Genomic DNA, 17,468 nt, shown 5'->3' on the forward strand with positions numbered 1-17,468 from the left:
CAAAAATGCATTCAGATCACCGTGCAAGCCTAAAAGAAAGGAAAAGAAAAAAACAACAGCATTGAATTAACTGAAGATATTCTCACAAATGACCTTAGAAACATTGGGGAATACTTTCATAAATGGAGACTAACACCAAACCTCAATAAGACCGAGATTAGCTCTTTTCACCTAAACACCGAATTGGTGAATAGGAAACTTTAGATCAGCTTTAACAACACAATGCTGCAGCACCAAGATTTCCTTAAATATCTGGGTTGTTACCTTGGATAGAACACTATCTTTCAAAAGACATTTGGAGAAGATGTCTTTAGAGATCTGAACTTGTAATAACATCATACAAAAACTGTTTGGTTCTACATGGGGTTCTTCTGCTATTACACTGTGATACTCCACGTTGGCCTTAGTCTACTCTGTGGCAGATTATTGTTCACCAGTATAGCCAAACAGTCCTGATATCAAGAAAACCGACAACCAAATAAATGCAGAGATGAGGACAATAATAGGTAGTGTCAAATCCACTCCCCTCTACTGGCTTTCAACTTTGAGCAATATTGAACCACTGAATTTGCGCAGATAAAATGCTCTAATAAAAGAATACAAAAAAATATACAGCAATCCCCTGTTGCCGATACACGAAGACTTCCCATATATAAATATGAATCGCCTTAAATCCTGACGGCCTCCACTAATACTGGCTGAAGAACTAGTAAATAGTAATTTCAATGTTAATTCGAAATGGCTAGAAACTTGGAAAAAAAAATCGCCACCAGACTTAAACAAGTATATCCTTCCCAACCAAAATCTGAAAGGGATTGAGCTTCCGCGTCATCTATGGAAAAGCCTAAATAGGATATGCACAGGACATGGTATCTGCGCAGACAGCTTACACAAGTGGGGAAGATCACCTACATCCCCAATGCGACTGTGGGGCCATAAACCAAACCATCTGGCACATTATAGAGGAATGCAGCAGAAGAGCCTACCCTGGTGACCTGAGAGACTTTTTGAGGCAGATCCTTCAGCTCTTGATTGGCTATCTGAACTAGACTGAAACTTTTAGACTTTTTTTTTTTACCTGATATTTGTATATGTGCATCACTTGTCTCATTTTATTGTCTGCCCAAGTATGTATTTATATATTCTGATATCGTGTGTCTTTATTATGCCATACGCTAAATAAAAATAAATACTTGGTTAATATAGTATTCTGGGACCTTCTGTGATTTCAGAGCTTGCCATAAATTCTACTTTCGGAGGAGCCTCTAACCTCTAGAGAATGCATACCCTGGGTGGCAGATAGGGCAGCCCACCAGATATGGTTGGGGTAGTCTGAATATATTGAATAAGGACTCGTGGACCAACAGGGCCACAAGAGGCAATCATCTTGATTGTAAAGGGAAGTGGCACTCTCATGGTCCCCTAGCTGAATCTATCCTCTACTTTGAGGAAGATCCACTCACTTTAATCTTTCCTATAAGGCTTTATCAACCAACTATTCTTATTTTATGACCATTATGCTATTAGAATACTTGAGGGCTATGGGGTCTTTCCATTTCTAGCCTATATATCTATGTCCCCTCTATAATCTACTCTTTCCCCTTCAGTATACTTATTCTTCCTATGGCTCTTTCTTTTAAGATTATACGGTGATCAGCACTAATATTTATGAATTTAGGGACACAAAACACACATGTTGAAAAGATTATTTTACTGATTAATAATAACTTGACATTTCGACCCCTATATTGAGGTCATCATCAGAAGGATACATGTGTATAAGAATCAAGCTACATGCTGTTGCACTCTGTACAGGTAAATTACATCTACGTTGTTAACTAATCTTTTTTCTCAGCCTGCCCTCTAGTGATAAAAAAACAAAACAATAAAAACTACAATAAACTCTGCTAAAGTCCTCACATACTAGGATTCTTCTGGAATTATACAGTTTATATTGTTATATTACGATTATATTCTGGATTTGTACAGTACAGGTTGCTATTGATTGTTCAGGGACAAAAAAAAAAAAAAAAAAAAAAAAAAACACTTCACCAAGTCTTCTTGTGTTGAGATTTTTCTTCGTGGTTGCTATGAAGGTTGCAGATGAGTCCTCCACATTCTTGGAATGGTTAGACCATCATTTTTATTCAGATTCGGATCATGTTTGAGCATTTCACATGCTTCCTTGAATTTCTGCTCGAACCAGGTTTTGGTGCGGTGTAAGGACTTGGTACCTTTCCAATCAGTTCTGTGGTATGTTTGGAGTGTGTGGTCAGAAAGGCCAGTTTTTCCAAAATGGAGGTATTTTATGTGTCGTTTGTGTTCATCCTTTTTGATTGGGATGGTTTGCCCTGTTTCCCATATGTATGGTATGTTACATGTGCAATCCATTTTGTAAACCCCTGGGTGGGCTAGAGGTGGCAGGGGATCCTTGGAAGAACTGAGTAGGTGTCTTAATTTTGTCGGGGTGGGTGGGTTTAAAGGTGGTTTTGATGTTGTATTTGTGTAGTGTTCTGTCTATTTTTTCTGAAATGCCTCTAACATATGGTATAGCAATAGCATTCTTGAAATCTTTTTTGTTATTAGTGGTATCTTTGTGGAGGATCTTGTGAATGGTTTTTATACTGTATCCATTTTTTATAAAGGTATGTTTGATGGTCTCATATTCATGGTTAAGAGCTTGTTCATTTGAACAAATGGTTTGAGCTCTGTGTTTAATTAGGGTGCTTATGACCCCTAGTTTTTGTGTTGGGTGGTGATAAGAAATTTTGTGTATGTACTGGCCTGTGTGTGTAGGTTTGCTGTAAACTGAGAAGGGGAGACAGCCTGAAGGAAGACGTGTGACAAGTGTGTCTAGGAACGGAAGAGAGTTGTTTTTTTCTATTTCAATGGTGAATTGGATGCGTTTGTGTTGTTTGTTCAGGTAGCCAAGGAATGTATCTAGTGCTTCGTGGCCGTGGGGCCAAATGGCAAAAATATTGACGTATCTGAGCCAAATTTTGGGCTTTAGGCTCCCGATTCTAGAGCTCGTTGCTCAAAGTCTTCCATATAAAAGCTCGCTATCGAGGGGGAAAGTGGTGAGCCCATGGTTGTACCCTCTTTTTGAAGGAAAAAATTGTTTTGCCACACGAAATATCCGGAGCGGAGTATGTGGGCAAAGAGGGCCATGATGTTGTGTGGAAATATGTTCTGTAAGAGTAAAATATTGTTTTTGTTTATTGTTTTTCCCTTTTCAAGATAATTAATAAACAAAATGCCTTTAGCATCCCAAAACACCGATGCCATGAACTTTCCTGCTAATGGAACCGACTTTGTCTTCTTTGGTGCTGAACGACCGGCTTCTGTCCACTGTTTTGACTGCTGTTTGGATTCTGGTGTGTAATGGTGAATCCAAGTCTCATCCATAATAATAAATCGATGCACAAAATCCGTTTTACTCTTGTTAAAACACTACAAGCACTATTCAGAGATTTTCATGCAAGTGCATTTTTGATCTGCAAGTGTGGCACCCATTTTGCGCAAAGCTTTTTCATTTGCAATTCTTCATTCAAAATATATCCTACACATTCTTTTGAAATGCCTATAGTCTCAGCAATTTCACGCACTCATTCAATATCATATCGTGCATCGATTAATGATTTCTGGTGTTGTTACACTTTTTGGACGTCCGTGGATCATCTTCAAGGCTGGCACGGCCATGTTTAAACTCGGCAGCCTATTTCTTCATTGTTGAAAATGAAGGAGGAGAGCGCCCATAAACATTTATGAAATTCGAATGAATTTCTTTTGGCATTAAACCTTCTTTTACAAAGAATTTTATAACTGCATGATATTCAATTTTATCCATTTCAAGGGATACAGACAACACTTTTGCTTCAGACAGCTGTATAAAACAAACTACTTGATAGAATGACTTGCAATTTCACATACATGCTTATGACAGATCTACCAACTTAGAAAAAAAAAATCTTGCTGATAGTGTTGTCATCTATGGTCTAGGCCGAGAACTTTTCAGACCACTTTCATAGACAACAAGATTTCAGAACAGGCGAATTCATATAATTCCCTAGGATGTATGATTACTTATGAAAAGGAAAAAGATATAAACCTAAAAAGTGGGAAATATTTAAAAATAACAGGTATAATTAACTCTATATTTAAACCTAACCTAGCTCAAAAACAAACCAGACTAAAAGTATACAATACATTAGCTCTACTAGTCCTATTGTATGGAAGTAAAATCTGGACAATAAAACAAAAAGACAGAGATTAATAACAGCTGAAATGAAGTTTATGAAAAAAACTTCCAAGTATACACTATTCAATGACAAAAGAAATGAAGACATTCTGAAAGAATTAAACCAGGAATCAATAATAAAAATTTTTTTTTTTTTTTTTTCAAAAAGAAAAAAAAATTATAAAAATATAAACATAAATGGATGGAACATGTTGAAAGAATGAAAACAGAAAAATTGCCAAAACAAGCCTTAAATTGCAAACTACTAGGAAAAAGAAAACCAAGACGTCCTCTAAAGAGATTCAACCAGTGTCGGCCTGTCTATAAACACTGCGACACTGCAGCACCTCCATGAAAAAAATGAAACAATTAAATTTTGTTTGTGTTTATAAATAATAACAATGCTTACAACATTATATAAATGTAATACATGTTAAAGGTTGCAGCTTATGTTTTGATATTGATTGAATAGTTAATAATTGGAATTGTTCGATTAACACTTTATATTATGAAACAAATGCACTGCGATCTAATGCCGATATTTGTTTGCGCTTGTCATTGCATGTTACGTCATTCCCACACTGCTCAAACGGCAGTGTATCTTTAGTGTGCTTACGCGTGTTATTTCTGTGAGATATGAAACTTTTATTATTGGTGTGTGTGCGTGGTGAACTATTTTTTTGTAAATCTTATTTTATTTTGTTAAAATAACATATGATTATTCATTCATTATAGATACAAGGCTGAATTATGATGAGTGTCACTGTTGAAAATATGAAAAGAATTATATTTTTTCAATTATCATTACACGAAACGATAATTTCGATCTAACGCCAATATTTGTTTGCGCTTGCACGTTACGTCATATGATACACTGCCATGTGGGCAGTGTACATATGCTTCCACGCATTTATTTCTGTGAGATATGAAACGTTTATTATTGGTGCGTGTTCGTGGTGAACTATTTTTTGTAAATCTTATTTTATTTTGTTAAAATAACATATAATTATTTATTTATTATAGATACACGGCTGAATTATGACGAGTGTCACTGTTGAAAATATGAAAAGAATTATGTTTTTTCAATTATCGTTACACGAAACAAATGCACTGCGATCTAATGCCGATATTCATTTGTGCTTGTCGTTGCTATTGATACGAAACTTTTATTATTGGTGTTTGTTCGTGGTGAGGATGAAATATTTTTAATATGTGAATTTATTTGTTAATAAATTTGTTACTGATTAGGAAAAGTTTTTTGTATATGCAGCACCCCCACTTAAAATTTTCACCGGCTGCCACTGGATTCAACGATGACTTCTAAGGCTGGAACAGGCCACTGTAGGCCTAAATCCTTGACAAGCATGATGATGATGCCATAAATTCTAGTCTCAGTTTCTAATTGAGTGTATGGCATCAATTGAGGATTTTCCTGAGACAAGCCCACGCTGACTTTAATTGATGTTTAGTAGCTCCTGAAACCTTTGACTCGCTCCAATATTTTGAATATATGAGTGATGAGTTTTATGGCTCTGTAATTCTTGCAGAGTTGCACATCTTTATTTTTATAAAACAGTGTTTGATGGCTTTTCTTCCATTCTTCTGATCTCAAGTAGGACCTTCTCTTGTTAGTAGGTTGAGCAATACTTTACTAGGGTAGGTTTCATTTAGCAGGTGATAGTAATACTCCTCCCATCTCTGTCTTATGTTCTTTGTCAGTAACATCCTCTGTTCATTCTTTGATATCTTTTAAACTATATCTTTGTTTTGTGATCTTGGAGATTTCCATATTATTTTTGGCCATGTTCAGTTGTACATAAAAATCATCTACTCTACTCTGTTAGCTTTTCCTTCTGCTACAGTTCTTGCATCCTTCTTTGCTGCCTAAAATGCAATGCTGCCTTCTTCAGTTTTAGTTTGTGGCCATTGTATGAAAAGAAGTTTATTTCTTCTTTCTTCCACCATCTGGTTTCTTTGTTGCTATGCCCTTGTGTATAGGCCCCTTCGATATGCCTGAATGGTGTACAGCCTGTTCAGTGTTGCATCCAACAATGCAGCACTGAACAGCCTCTAAGCCCTCTCAATGCAGATAATCTGCAGGATCTTCACACAGATTTTGACCCTCCTGCTGGTCAAATTTATGTTATCATATTTAAAGATCTTTTCTCTATGAGCAGTCACTGGGTGCAGCATCAGAAACTGTGCTGCCAGTAGTCTTTGCGTGGTGAGCTGTTCTCCCTATATTACCTTGCACTCTTTGAAGGTCTTGAGGACAGATGGTCTGCCATAATATAATCCTACTTATGTTACTGTTTACAAGTACTTATGTTACTACTTTTATACATAATAAGGTGTTCTGTAGTTTCGAAGAAGGTATCAGTAATTGCTAAACCATACATTGACTCAAAGCACAGTATGCTTTCACTAGGTTTTAAAGATCTTGGTTACTGTGAACTCTTTGGTAGGCTTCACTAGTCCTTACTACATGGATGTTGAAATAAAAATAACAGGCATAAGTATGTTTATGTATTATATTATATCTTTTATGTTATTTGCTCATATAGATTGCAGGCAGTCAGTCGGCCAACCAGGCTGCCTGGTTAGTGTACCTGTTCTCCAACCACGGTTTGAATGTTTGTGATTGTTCTTACTTTGTGTACTGCTATATTTGATATGGTACAGTATGACCTTTGCTGTCCTTGCATCATTAAAACCATAAATCATCATCATCACAGCAGCAGGTAGTCATCAAGGTCATTCCAGAACGACTGTTTTTTTAGGTCACTGCAGCCAGTTTGCAAAGCATAAGCTGAAATAATGTTCAAGCATGGTTACTTGTTGAGTGCTAATTTAACAGTGAATTTGCAGTCACTTATTCAAGTAACTTCAACAATACGTTCCTGAAGTTCACTGTCAAATCACCACACAGGCTCTCTTATGGTTTTTATACTTGCTATGGGAAATGAGTTTGTATCCATTTCCAACATTGCTTGGTTTAGATCCCTTTATCTCTTGAAAACAATAGATGTTGATGCATCTTCAATTTAAAACTTTACCTAATTCAGCCCTGTCTAGTCATCATACTTGCATTTCAGGTTGCTATCTGCATTTTTATTATCTGTCAATGGGACTGATTGACTGCTCTGTCGCTTTGGAGGCCTGGTATTTCTTGCATCTTCATTGTTTCCGTCATTTAAGGGTGTGTTGGTAAATTTTTAACAACCAGCTCACTTTATGAAAAATTTGATTCTTCACAAAGTTCTATTGTATCTTCAGATGTCTTTGTTTCTGCCTCTTCAAATTTTGTCCTTTAATGTTTAAGAAGTTTCGTTCTATTTAATTTTTTCAATTAATGGCTATCCGCTTTTTCGACCTCTAAACTCTAACTCTGATTAAAATTATTTTAATTATTAAAAAAAAAAAAAAAAGAAAAAACCGAAATAAAAACATATTAAAGAAAATTTTCCTATATTACCTACAACTTACCTATTATCAAATGAAATCCTGAACAAAAAAAATGTAACACTAATATTACCACTCATAGTTGATCAAATGACCAGAGACTGTAGCCGTCGCGACGAATTTTTGTATTTATCGATAGTGCAACAATGTTGTATTTCCAAGAACTTAATGTTGCAAGTTCTTGGAAATTCGCCGAAAAATAAGGCATTATTGTTTATTCAAATACCCAGTTCGAGAGTTTTGATAACGTGTTTGTGTTTTAACGAATACAGACATTGTTTAGTAAATAAAGTCGTTTCCAAATTCCCGTTCGTAAATTGAGTTTGTGTTATGTGAATTCTTCTTTATGCATTTATTTTTGATAATAATATATGTAAGTGTTTATTATACAATTTCAAAATATTTACGAGAAAAAGTATATACCACCATCATCATCTATCCTTTCATAAAGAATTTTAATAACTGGCTTGCCCGACTTAAAAACATTAACAACCGACTTGTTAAATTTGAAAAATTTTAAAGATTTTTCAAATTTTCGCTAAATTTGAAAAATCCCAACACACCGCTGCTTAAGGGGGGATGCCCTAGCAATTTTATTTGCCTATTTCATTGTTTTTTTCATGACTAGGAGTTTAGTTAATGGCTTTAGTTTTACAGCCAGTTGCCCCATGACAGCAAGGCAGTAATCCCCTGCTCACTGGGACTTAGGAATGCCACTGTTAACTTGTGGGTTCTTTTGCCACCATCTTCTATGTAACATCCTGCCTAATGCCACTGTCCTTTGCTAACCCCAGCCTACAAATATCTCCTGCAGCTCAGAAGCAGTTGAGACAAAAAAAAAAAAAAAGTGAAATAGAAAAGGGTCACCCTTAGCCCTCAAATACTCTAATATCATTGAGGAGAAGGAGCAAGAAGAACAAAAGAGAAAACGTAACAGGCATATATTGCATGACGTAAGGCATAGTCCAGCATCAGGTACCTTGGGTTCGCCTCTTCTCTACTCACTACAGTGAACCCTTGAGGATGTAAGTTTTCACTCCAAAGTAAGTTTTCACTTTATTAAAAAAAAAAAAAAAATGAAAATATATTTTTAAGAAAATACATCATCTGAGCAAAGTCATGCTTTCTCCTAAAGTTTCATATTACTGCCTGATCCTAAATTCTTCGCTAATCAACTTCTCCAAAATTTTGATTATTAGACCAATAGTACTAACTGTCGATGTTGCTGATGATTAATTACAGTGCAATACAATGGCTCTAAAATGAAGAGTCTAATCTCTCTCTCTCCTCAGTCTTTTGGGGCTCTGCCATGTTAAGGACATGTAGGCAAGCAGATCGAAAGCTACACCCATCCTTAATGTCTGTACTTATATCCCATCCAGTCTCACTGCCGCATTCATGTAAAGATTTTGCAGTATTATCTTTGCATCCCCAGCTCTCATTTCTCTCCTTTCTCTTCAAGCCTTCTCAGGCATTGTGCCATTTCCATTTGGATGTTCTGATCTGAACCAATGTCATTTAATAATTTCTTTTATTATTTCTTTTACTGCAATCACCTTCCTCTTCTTTATATTCCCTATTTTTCTGCAGTCATTCTACCCTTTTCTGCAGCAGTGGTCATTCTTCTACCTTGTGTTCTGAACTGTTCATGCACTTGGTTGCCACCATTCTTTCTCTGTACATAGCTTGCTTAATGATGGCATTCATCTATATAGTTCATCTGGTTTATCCTCCTCTCTCTGGAATTGCAGTCTGACCACAGTTTTAAAAGCCCTATTTTTCCCTTTGTCTTTTTCTATTTCCTTTTTATCCAGATGCCTTGTAGCTTCTGTAACTTTATTTATGGTTGGCATTTTATCACAGTGGTAATTATCCCTTAACATTTGTATGAATTATTTTTCTCTTCTGTTACAACTTGCTGTTTTTTTTGTTTCTCCCAGTCGATGTTCTCATAGTTAAATTCTCCTCCAATGATATATACTTTCTACTTGCTCAGTAATGAAAATACATTCATATTCTTCTATACCAACCCATCTACAGCTTTAATTATTATAGATCATTAGCGAATAACATCTTGTGATCCCTATAATGAAAGATTGTTCAGTCCTTGTATATTAGTTCATAGAAGTGTGGCTTAATTCACTGTACTATCAGCAAGGCTATTTAATTCAAAGTAGTCTCTGCCAGAATAGGTTTTTTGCAAGTTGAATGAAAGGATACTAACCTGTGACTGTTACTTTCTTAGGAAGAGGGAATCCTGCTGTCATCGTTATCATTATTAGATTGTTATTCTGAAGGATTGTGAAGCAGAAAAAAAAAAAGGGGGGGTGAATGGCAACAGAAATTTCAGTAGAAATGGACTATATCTTTTTATTAGTAATAGTTTTCTTCAACTTAGGTCAATGAATAAAGAAAAGAATGTGGTCACGTTTTGAAAACGTACAGAATAGAAGGAGTATAACTTGATCTAAAAGAAAGAGTATGTGTGTGTGTGGGGGGGGAGGTATCCACATGTTTGTCCAGATCCAAACATGCATCTGCACAATATGTACACACTCTTACCATAAATACTGTTACAACTTCTGTATCTCCCCCCCCCCCCTTACTGCCTACAAAATTGTGTGAGCCTGGTTCTGTTGGTGGCACTGTGTGCAGCCAACATGTGTTTATCAGTAGAGAGAAAGAGAGAGAGAGAATTGTCTAGCTGTGTATGAGTTAACATGCAGTGAGGAGATTACAAGTAGCTGTAATAGCACTTCACAAGGTTGGAATGCAGCCACCTGTTATTTTCAACACGCTAAAAACACATGGGATCAGTAAGATGTTTGTATATTGGATTATTAACATTATAACAATACAGAAGGTGTATCTGACTGCCAAAGAACAGGTTGACCATCCTGCATTAGGATGCAACAGCTTGTGAGGACAGTGAAGGCATGCCTTTGCCGTAATCCTGTGAAAAAGCAGAAAGTCATGTCGTGAGAGATGAATGCTTTGCACAGAATGATGTCACATGTACTAACTGATGACTTGGGGTGAAAGCCTAACCTCAGGATTCCAGCAGTACGTGAACAACAGAGAGAGAGATATCACTTCACAGATGACAAGATTTTCACCATTGAAGAGTTTAGCTGCCAAAATTATCATTTATATGCCCTGCATGGTCACACAGCACCTGCCATAGCACCCAAGATTCAGGGAGGTCATCATCTGCATCAGTGATAGTTTGGTGTTTGTGTGTGGGGGGGGGGGGGGTCAGAGGTTATCCAAGTTGCATTTCTGCAAGAAAGGGGTCAAAGCCTCTGCCAAAGTGTTTCAAGACACTGTGCTGGTGTCTTAATATACCTTGTTCTAGTAGCAAGGCTTATACATTGGTCATACATAACTGGTAATTAGTTTACAGAATTAACAACGCATATAAAGTATGTTAATTAAAGGTAACTTTAATAAATAACTTCTATATTTCGGCAACGTCACGTTGCCATCTTCAGGAACATAAAGATATGGTATGTGCACGCAGGCACTAACAAAAGCAAATGAGGAAGAAAGCAAGAAAGTAATATTGTTCCTAAAGTCCTAATGGTGCCCTCTGGTGGGCTAATTTGGTTGACTTGGCAGTTGGGCTGAAGTTCTCAAAATGTAAGTCTCCCAAATTTGGGGTAGTTTCATGTACCCAAATTTGTTGAGGTTAGGAACATTTTTTAGAGCTGCTGAAGATTCCTTGAATAATCTTTCGTATTTAAACTTGCTGCGGTGTATTATTTTTGTTTTCTTCCAACGAATTCTATGGTGGGTATCTAAGGCATGGTCTGCCAGCCCAGAGCGGCTGTACTGGTGAAACCAGATGTAGTCTTTGTGTTCTGAAATCCTATTTGTTGTTCTGCCTGTTTGGCCAAAGTAGGACATTTGCAGCTGCAAGGGACCTGGTATACACCAGGTAGGTCTAGGGGAAGTGGTTGGTCTTTGGTAGAGCGGATAAGGGATGCCAACTTTTTATATGGTCTGTAACAAGAAGTAAGGTCATATTTTCTGAGGATATTGGTTATTTTCTCAGAGGTGCCCTGGATGTAGGGGATGGTGATATATTTGGTGTAATCTTTATTGGGGAGGGGGGTTGTGGTTTACTGGTTTGAGTATTTTTTTTTGGATTTTTTTTGGGGTTATAGCTATTGGCTAAGAAAGTGTTGTGGATGTGGTTTAGTTCAGTAGTTAGGGCCTTGTCATCTGAGCAGATTAATTTTGCCCTGTTATATAGTGTTTTTATAACCCCATATTGTTGGGGGGGGGGGGGATTACTGGTGAATGTATCTGCCAGTATGGGTGGGTTTTCTGTAAACAGAGAAAACCAAAGATCCATCAAGCTGGCGGGTGATTAAAGTGTCTAGGAAGGGGAGGGTGTTGTTTTTCTCTTTTTCTAAGGTGAACTGGACTCTGCGGTGTTGGTTGTTTAAGTGTGTTAGGAAGGAGTGGAGTGAGTCTGAGCCATGTGGCCAAATAGCAAACACATCATCCACGTAACGAAGCCAAATAGTGGGTTTTTGTGGGGCGGAATTTAAGGCTTTCTCTTCAAAGGTCTCCATAAAGAAATTGGCCAAGGGTGGGGAAAGTGGTGAACCTGTGGTGAAAGGGTGTGGAAAGTGGTGAAAGTGCTGTCCCCTCTATCTGTTTGTAGAACTTTCCTTGCCAAATGAAATAGCCTGAGTTCATTGTGAACTGAAATAGAACTGAGATATCGGGAGGAAACTTGGCTTGGATGAGCTCTAGGGTTTCTTTGAGTGGGACATTAGTGAATAGGGAGGAGATGTCAAAACTGACAATTATGTCAGTGTGTTGGAGTGAGAGGTTTTCTACACTGGCTTTAAAGTCGGCTGAGTTTTTTATGTATGATGGTGTGTTGCCAGTATAGTGTGTGAGCGTTTTGGCTAAATGTTTGGCTAATTTATATGTGGGGGAATCAATGGCATCCACTATGGGATGTAATGGCACATTTTGTTTATGTATTTTTGGGAGTCCATATAATCGGGGGGGGGGGGGGGGCTAGAGTTATACGGTTTTAGTTTGTTAGTGACTTCCACAGGTCAAGAAGTGACTTTCTTAAGGAGTCTGTGGAGAGTTCTAATCTGAGAGCTGGTAGGATTATATTCAATAGGGAGGTAAGTAGTACGGTCTAGTACTAAAGCATTAAGCTTACCTTTGTAGTCCTTTTGATTTAGCACCACAGTGACATTTCCCTTATCCGCTTTGGTGATTACTATTTTTTTGTTTTTCTTCATTTCTTGTAGGGCTGCATATTCGTCTTTGGATAAGTTGATTTTTGGAGGTTTGGCTTTAGTGAGAACACAGACTACATCCAGTGTGACGTTGTTGGCGATATGGTTAGGCAGGTTGCGAATCCCACGTTCTGTTTGGATCGTGATATCTTTGGCAGGTATTCTTTTAGGAGCTAGGGCGAAATTGTGACCACGTGCAAGTGCGGTGAGTGCCTCAGGCTTTAAAGCTACAGACAAGAGGTTGACTACTGTGTTGAGTGGCGGCTGTGGTAAGGAAGTAAAATTCTTTGTCAGGTTTTCGTATTTTTTCAAGTGCCGACTTCATATTTTTTCGAACTCTTTTCTTGCCAATGCACATGAGACGTCATAAAGTATCGTCCAAAGATCATGGCCGAGTGTATTCGAAAGCACTTCCTCTAGTGCCCGTATGGTTTTGTTTACGTCGGCAAGGAGAACACGCATCACGGTAATTTGTTCTCTTAGTAGGGCGAAGCTAGTGCGATTATAAATGCACAGAGCTTCCTCATTTGCTTTTGTTAATGCCTGCATGCACATACCATATCTTTATGTTCCTAAAGATGGCAACGTGACGTTGCCGAAATATAGAAGTTATTTATTAAAGTTACCTTTAATTAATATACTTTATATGTGTTGTTAATTCCATAAACTAATTACCAGTTGATACACCTTGGTATGACCGTGGTATGTCTCCTGAACAACTCCTTGTTTCACAGTAGACAGTGGACCTTCCAACAGGACTCAGGTCCTGTGCACGAGGCGAGACCACACAACAGTGGGTGGAGGCGAATGTGCTCAGCCACATATCACCATCTGATAGGCTGTCTGGAAGTCCCACGCTGAATCTGTTGGACTTCAAATTATGGTCGATCTTGAGAGAGAGTAGCCTGTAAGAAACAACACCCCAACATTGCCAACTTGAAAGTGGATTTGGAGGAAGCATGGCAGTGTTTACATTGGATGTTTTGCCTTCATGTATGCCTGAAGTCTGTGAGGGGGGGGGGGGGGCATTTCAAACATTGAGTTTTGTTATATGCATGTTATACATGTGATTTCTATGCACTGAAAGCTGTAAATGATTGACTGATAGATTAAGGGTTTATGTACTGTTCAAATTGTAACAGTATTTATGGCTAGACTAGGTGCATATACAGGGTGTTCGGGATAAATTTGACATATTTATAATTAATTATATTTTTCCGTAAGTTACATGTATTAACACACACTTCTCTTCATTTAAAAGTTTGGACCCTTCTTCATTCATATACAAGATGTCAGAAAGGATGGATAGCTGGAACCCACCTGAATCATGGAAGAGAATAACTTGTATCATGATGATTCGTGCCCGCCATCAAAATAAGGATATTACGACTGCTGCCCAATGCTCCCTGAATACAGTAAAAACAATCAGGCATGAACTAGAGACTTGCAATGGTGACTACGAGGATGTAGCAAGAAGAAAGATCCCTAGCAGACGATCTGATTGCGTTCGTACAGCAGAATTCCTCGCAAATCTGCAGGAACAGGTGTTGAAGAACCTTGGCATTGGAATTCGGGCTTTGTTCGTGGAGTTGCTAACTGTAGTCAAGCCCTGGATAACAAGGGTAGCCAATGGTAGGCCGTATGTATGGCAGCAGGATTCGGCCCCTTGCCACACCTCTGGGAAAAGTCAAAAATGGTTGTCTGAAAATTTCTACGACTTCACCAGTCCAAATGTTTGGCCTCCAAACTCCCCAGACCTTAACCCCATGGATTATTTTGTATGGGGCGCAGTTGAAAAAGACACCAATCGCACTTCCAGTAATACAAAAGCCCAGTTAATGGATAAAATTAAAACAGTTTTTGCGGCCCTTCCCAGGGAGACTGTAGCATCAGCTTGTTCGAGGTTCCGAAGCAGAATTGAAGCTGTGATCGATGCTAATGGTGGTTATTTTGAGTAAATCTTGTTGATAGTATTGTAATTAACTCTGCCTGTAATGTTTTTTTGTCAATTCATTAAATTTAATAGATACAAAGAAGATTTTCTTTTTCCTTACGAAACTGTCAAATTTATCCCGAACACCCTGTATTTAGTCACTCATGCACACAATAGGACATGTAGTTTATACAATAAAGGCATATAGTCATGCCATGAATTAATAATCATACATGCATTTTTAGATATATTTACAATCACTAATAGATAGCAAATGTGCACAGATGATGGTCATCGTGGTTAGATCTGGTAGAGTGGCTTATAATTTACTTTGGAAATGTCCATATGGGAAATAAGAGATCTTAAGTTTATTTTTGTAGATGATTTCATTTTTTATTACTAGTGAATCACTGGGAAAGCAGAATCAGTGAAAGGGGGATTCTGAAATAATTCTGCTTGGGAAATTATACATGCATGTAGGTTGTTTTAAGGAGTGAGTTGTTAAGGTGGATTAGAACTTGGCCAACTGGGAAGACACTGCAAGGCTAAGATGTAGGCCAGAGCATTGTGTATAGATTTTGTCTTGGAAAGTGAAACCTAGCTAATTTTGCAGGATCACCAGTAGGCACATTATGTCCTCAGGATTAAGGAATATTTCTTTTAGGGTGAATTCTTGGCATATTCGAGTAGAGGTTTTATAGGACGGTTTCAACTTCTGTATTAGTATAAACAAATGTGACATTAGAAGATGCTAAAATTACCTCTTGAGAACTGATAGATTTTTGATGGCCTGGCATAGATATGCAGATGATTTTGATCATAATTTTGAAAACTGAGGGGGGATCTCACTATGAACTAGAAATGTACAGTGGGTAGCTGCTGTAGATCCTCAGTAGGATACCACTAGTGGATGTTGATTGGGTTATAAATTTTATTAATTCAGATAGTGAGAGTAATATCAGAATGTGGGCAATAATTTGTAAAGTTGTTGGAATTCTTATTTAATTTTATCTTATTTAATATCTTCTTATTTAATTTTATTGTGGGATCTTCATCAGTTGGTAAGTGGTGTTAAATCATTAGTGATGCTTGATGATATGGTAATATAATTGCATGTGTTCACTGTGACAGTCATATCACTGCATCTGATGGTGGATGTAATAGTGATTTTCAAGCTGCTTTAATACTTTACATTTCTGATCTAGTTAGGTTGAAATTACTATTATTTTAGTATTTATAGTTTATTCAGTTCTTTTGAACAAGTGATTGGTGATTTGCAATTCTTATGATTTTGCTTTGGTTTCTGTTATGAAATCACGTATGTTTTCATAGTAGATATGTTTCAAAGGTTACAGCAAAGTTTAAACCATTCTCGAGAGTGAAGTTTGGCTGTTGTTGGTTTGGATTGGGAGCAATTAATTTTGGCTGGTCCCCCCCCCCCCCCCCAAGCCACATCAAATATGGCTGTTGAACAGTAAATGAATCACATTCAGGTATTATTGGTATGCATTACTCATCTGAAACTATAAGATTATAATCAGAAATTGTCAACAAAAATCAATTCACTGAATGCTCTAATTCCAAAAAGAGATTGGGTCATGCTTCTTGTACCAAACATTTTGAAGACAGGAAAGCAGTCAAGCTTTCCCTGATGGTGAGCCGAAGTTATCAATAAACCAAATCTTTTCTCTCTCTCTCTCTCTCACACACACACACACACACACACACACACACACACACACACACACACACACACACACACACACACACACACACACACACACACACACACATCACTGTAGATATTTTAATATCCATTTGATATTCTGTTCTCTTTCTCATACATATTCTACTTCTTTCTATTCCTCATATATATATATATATATATATTTCTATTAATTTGTGTATTTTAATTTGCCCTTTAATTTCATCATTATCTCTTCAGTTCAGTAGATTCGGATGCATTTTAAGTTACTTTTAAATTTTATTTTTCATTCAAGGTGAAATAAAATATCTAGATTTTGTGTAAATTAATTGCTGTTTTAAAAATCTATATTCTTATAATTTTAGCCTTTAGTGAATTCACCATCAGGAGACACTGCCCTCTCTTTATTTTTATCTTCTACAAATTTTTCTACAGGTAAGTGTATTTTTGTACTTGAAAAATGCTTTTCAAGTTTGTTTTTTTGCAATGATTTTCTACTTAAACAATTATGTGTTACCATATATAATATTAGGAAAAGGTTATGCTCAGTTGTCAACACTGCTTGTTATGAATTTAATTTTGCTTATAATTTACACAATAAAGAAACTTTTTTTTATATTGTTTTCCTCTAGCTGTATTCCAAATATAGTCATTCATGTAAATTTACAGATGCAGTCTTCATTTTTGGTATGATTTGTGTATGTGTAGTTTTATGTAAATCCCATCCACAAAAGTTCATAAATTTTATTTTATTTTTTATTTTTCAGGAAATAACAACGTATACTAAAATATTAAGTAAAAAACTTTAATCAATACCTTCCTATATTTCGGCAATGTTACATTGCCATCTTCTGGGAACAT

The 17,468-nt window shown here is 36.9% G+C and overlaps 1 protein-coding gene across 1 annotated transcript in view; it reads left to right on the forward strand.

Annotated features, from left to right (window-relative positions):
• Nucleotides 1–17,468, forward strand: part of LOC150100712 (uncharacterized) — a 169,485-nt gene that overhangs the window by 37,898 nt on the left and 114,119 nt on the right. The window contains exon 2 of the mRNA XM_090401824.1: nucleotides 16,973–17,042. Coding sequence (XP_090257950.1) covers nucleotides 16,973–17,042 — 70 coding nt within the window. The remainder of the gene's footprint in view (nucleotides 1–16,972; nucleotides 17,043–17,468) is intronic.

This window comes from Typopeltis vanoorti, chromosome 12 (genome assembly GCF_054136105.1).
Source record: "Typopeltis vanoorti isolate ZY-2024b chromosome 12, IOZ_Tvanoo_1.0, whole genome shotgun sequence".
Lineage (NCBI taxonomy): Eukaryota > Metazoa > Arthropoda > Arachnida > Uropygi > Thelyphonidae > Typopeltis > Typopeltis vanoorti.